We start from the raw sequence: 3,048 nt of genomic DNA, 5'->3' as shown, positions 1-3,048 counted from the left end.
ATTCATTCATTAACTTGTGCATTCAATATTGATTGTGTATGCCCTGAATACCTGGGACTATGCTAGGTTCTGGGAATTCAGAATGGAATGTTATAGTTCTTGTATAAGTCTCATGGCTGCTATTATAGAAGTAAATAATAGTAACTTATATCTGGGAAAGAGAGGGATGTGAGAAAAGGCTTTATAGCCTTGGATGATGGTCCTTCAAAGATAAGGTATTATCCAGCTGGAAGACTTTATCTTTCATACCTTTGTACTGAGTACTCACCATGTGCCAGCCACTGTTTGGGGAACTACAGATGTGATAAGGGGTAAGATTTCAGAGATTGTTAGGGTTTATATTTTATAAGACCTTATACTCCTTGCATGGAGTTGGCCTTCATGTCTGAAGTTTTTGTGAATAGGGAGTCACAGGCTTGGGTTCTCAGAACTGCTTTCTTACTCACTGCCATGATAGGGAACACAAAAAAGATTACATAGGGTTCTTCACTTCATACAATGAGATATTTAGGGACCTGTTCAGATGGACAAAGTCATTTGGTTCTATTTGTGTTCTCACCCTGAACATATTCCACATTTCAATCATAATGAGAGAAAATATTACTCTTGGCTTAAAGTTTCATTCTCCATTTCTTTGCACTCCTTGGGTATTGGGAAGTCCCTGAAATCAGAGCTCTTGGAGCTCAATTTGAGGGTTCTGGGGGATTCAATCCCTAGAAAAAAAGGTAAGATGTCCCAGAATGTGCCTTGGATTCTCTGTAAGCAGCTAAGCACAGTATGGGAACAGGAAGAAAAAAAAAACACATGGAAGGCCCTCAAGTGTTTATGCTTCCAAGAATGAGGACCTAGCATTTAAACGGGCTACACTTGGTTCCAATTTACAGTGAGACTCCCTGCTTACTTTCAAATTCTGGCTACACCTCACTGATTCCAACCACTGACTACCCACCCTCTCATTTCAAAAAATTCTGACCTAACAGTCACTTAATTCTGACTTCAGTAAGATTACTCTTTAGGATGTTTTGTTTTATGTTTTTTGACAGAACCTGCCTCAGATTTGTTTGTAAAAATAGCAGCAGCCTAGGGGTCCCACCAATCCTTTGGCCCTCACATTGGCAGACAGAGGCCTCCACTGTGCAGCTTTCATGGGTGCATGGGCAACTTTGGGAGCCAGAGCTTGAGCCTGAGCTGTAGCTGCAGCCTGAGGCCTGGTTTGAATCTTGGCCTTGGACTTTGGCCAGCAGAGCCTGAGACCCTTGGCAATGTGGGCATGAGCATGTTTCCCAAGCTTGGGATGAGTGATGTAGGCAAGTTGACTGAGCTTGTGATAGCCATCCTTTGGGGTCTTGGGCTTGAACTCCTTGGGCTTTCTGAGGGTCTTGATAGCCTTGGCATATGCGCTCATGGCCTTGGCATTTTTGGCCTGCATCTTCTCCAGGTTCTTCTTGTTGTGATTCTTGGCAAAGCACATGTTCCTTAGGAACTTAGGGAAAACCCCCTTAAGAAAGTCATATCTTTGTGATCAGGGTTTCTTGATGCTGTTCTGTGCCATTTTGGGGACTGGTTGTATATGGTGTGGTTCTTGGACTTGGCCATATCTTCACCAAGTCCTGTGGCTCCTGAAGTACCTGGGCCTAGAAGAGCCAGGACACATGTTTTCCATGGAACAATTTAAATACAGTGGTCTTTTATGACCCTCTAAAAAAGCCCACTTCCTCCCCGCCCCCCAATCAGAGACCCCAGATAATCCTGGGAGAAATCTAAGCTCAAAGCCTGGCCTGGACATCTTCCAAAGTTGTCCAGAAAAGGATGTTTGTGCCCCTTCTCCCCCTTCCTACAGACATGGGACCTAGATTACCTTCCTTATTACAGCTCCACTGCGGGTGTGGTGGACCATGCCAGTGAGAACAGGCTGAGCAAGTTCCCTCTTAGTGGGATATTGGCATCCCTTGCCTCAACAGCTGTCTGATAACCTGTAGCCAAATACTCCAGCAGCTGACTCCGAGGAAGCTATTGAGGATTTCAGCTATTGTTGTAACAACATTTTTCATCCATACCAGCTTTTTTGCACTCCTTGGGTATTGGGAAGTCCCTGAAATCAGACTGTGTATGAGCGGGTGAAGCAAAACTTTCTGCAGGAGTAGCCATATTTCTTCTTCACCCCCACCCCCTCACCAATCTTTATGTTCATTAGATTTGGGGAGAGTATTCAGTTTTTGGCAGGCTGAGTTTAAAATGTAAAGTTCACTGAGTAACTCCAGTCTGTATCACTCTCAGGTGGACCTAATTAACATCTCTTACGTTTTAAAGTTCCATTGGCTAGTGTTCTCTGAACCAAGCCTTCAGCATCAGGGTATCTGCAGACCCCCTCTTGCTAACTTTACAGGCATTCAGGAGGGTGACTTGCCCAGCTCTCCAGTTTCTCATCTTGTCCAAAGACTCGCTCAACAATGTTTAGGCATGAAAAAAGATTGAAGTGTTCATTGATTTGGAGATGTTGATAACCTCAATTGACATAGGGTGGGGGCGAAAGCCTTGACAACCCATTTGCCTTCAACATTTCCTGGGCATTGCATCACAGGTGGTGAAATTAGCGAGTAAGTTCAAACCCATGTATTCAGTTGAGTCTTGGGTAATTACTGATTCAGAATCTTGAATTGAACGAGTACTAAATGCCTTTGACATTGTATCTGATTATTTAGTGATCAACTGAGTGGAATGTTATGGGAAGGAACAAGAAATCCTACTGGCTAATCTAAGAGTGCAGGCATGAAAGTTTACCTTCCCATCTGCTGCCTCTGGCACTCACAGCCACACTGGCATTCAGGAAATGCAAGCAGGTGCAAGAACTGGTGGGAAATGGAAGCTCTAGAAAAGGAAGAAAAAGAAAGGAAGCTATCCTTAACCGGTTTGTTCAGTGGATAGAGCATTGGCCTATGGACTGAAGGGTCCCAGGTTCAATTCCATCAGGGCAAATGTCAGATTGTGGGCTCGATCCCCAGTAGGGGGTGTGCAGGAAGCAGCCGAACAAAGATTCTCTCTCATCAT

The 3,048-nt window shown here is 44.2% G+C and overlaps 1 protein-coding gene across 1 annotated transcript; it reads right to left on the bottom strand.

Moving 5' to 3' along the window:
* Positions 1–1,051: 1,051 nt before the first annotated feature.
* Positions 1,052–1,471, bottom strand: LOC102261697 (60S ribosomal protein L29-like). Its single transcript, XM_014546944.1, has one exon. It carries the CDS (start codon positions 1,469–1,471, stop codon positions 1,052–1,054), a length of 420 nt encoding a protein of 139 aa, XP_014402430.1.
* Between the last annotated feature and the right edge of the window lie 1,577 nt (positions 1,472–3,048).

This window comes from Myotis brandtii, unplaced genomic scaffold (genome assembly GCF_000412655.1).
Source record: "Myotis brandtii unplaced genomic scaffold, ASM41265v1 scaffold46, whole genome shotgun sequence".
NCBI classification, from domain to species: Eukaryota; Metazoa; Chordata; class Mammalia; order Chiroptera; family Vespertilionidae; genus Myotis; species Myotis brandtii.
Note: the sequence above shows the minus strand (reverse complement) of the source record. Positions and strands in the feature narration are given on the sequence as shown.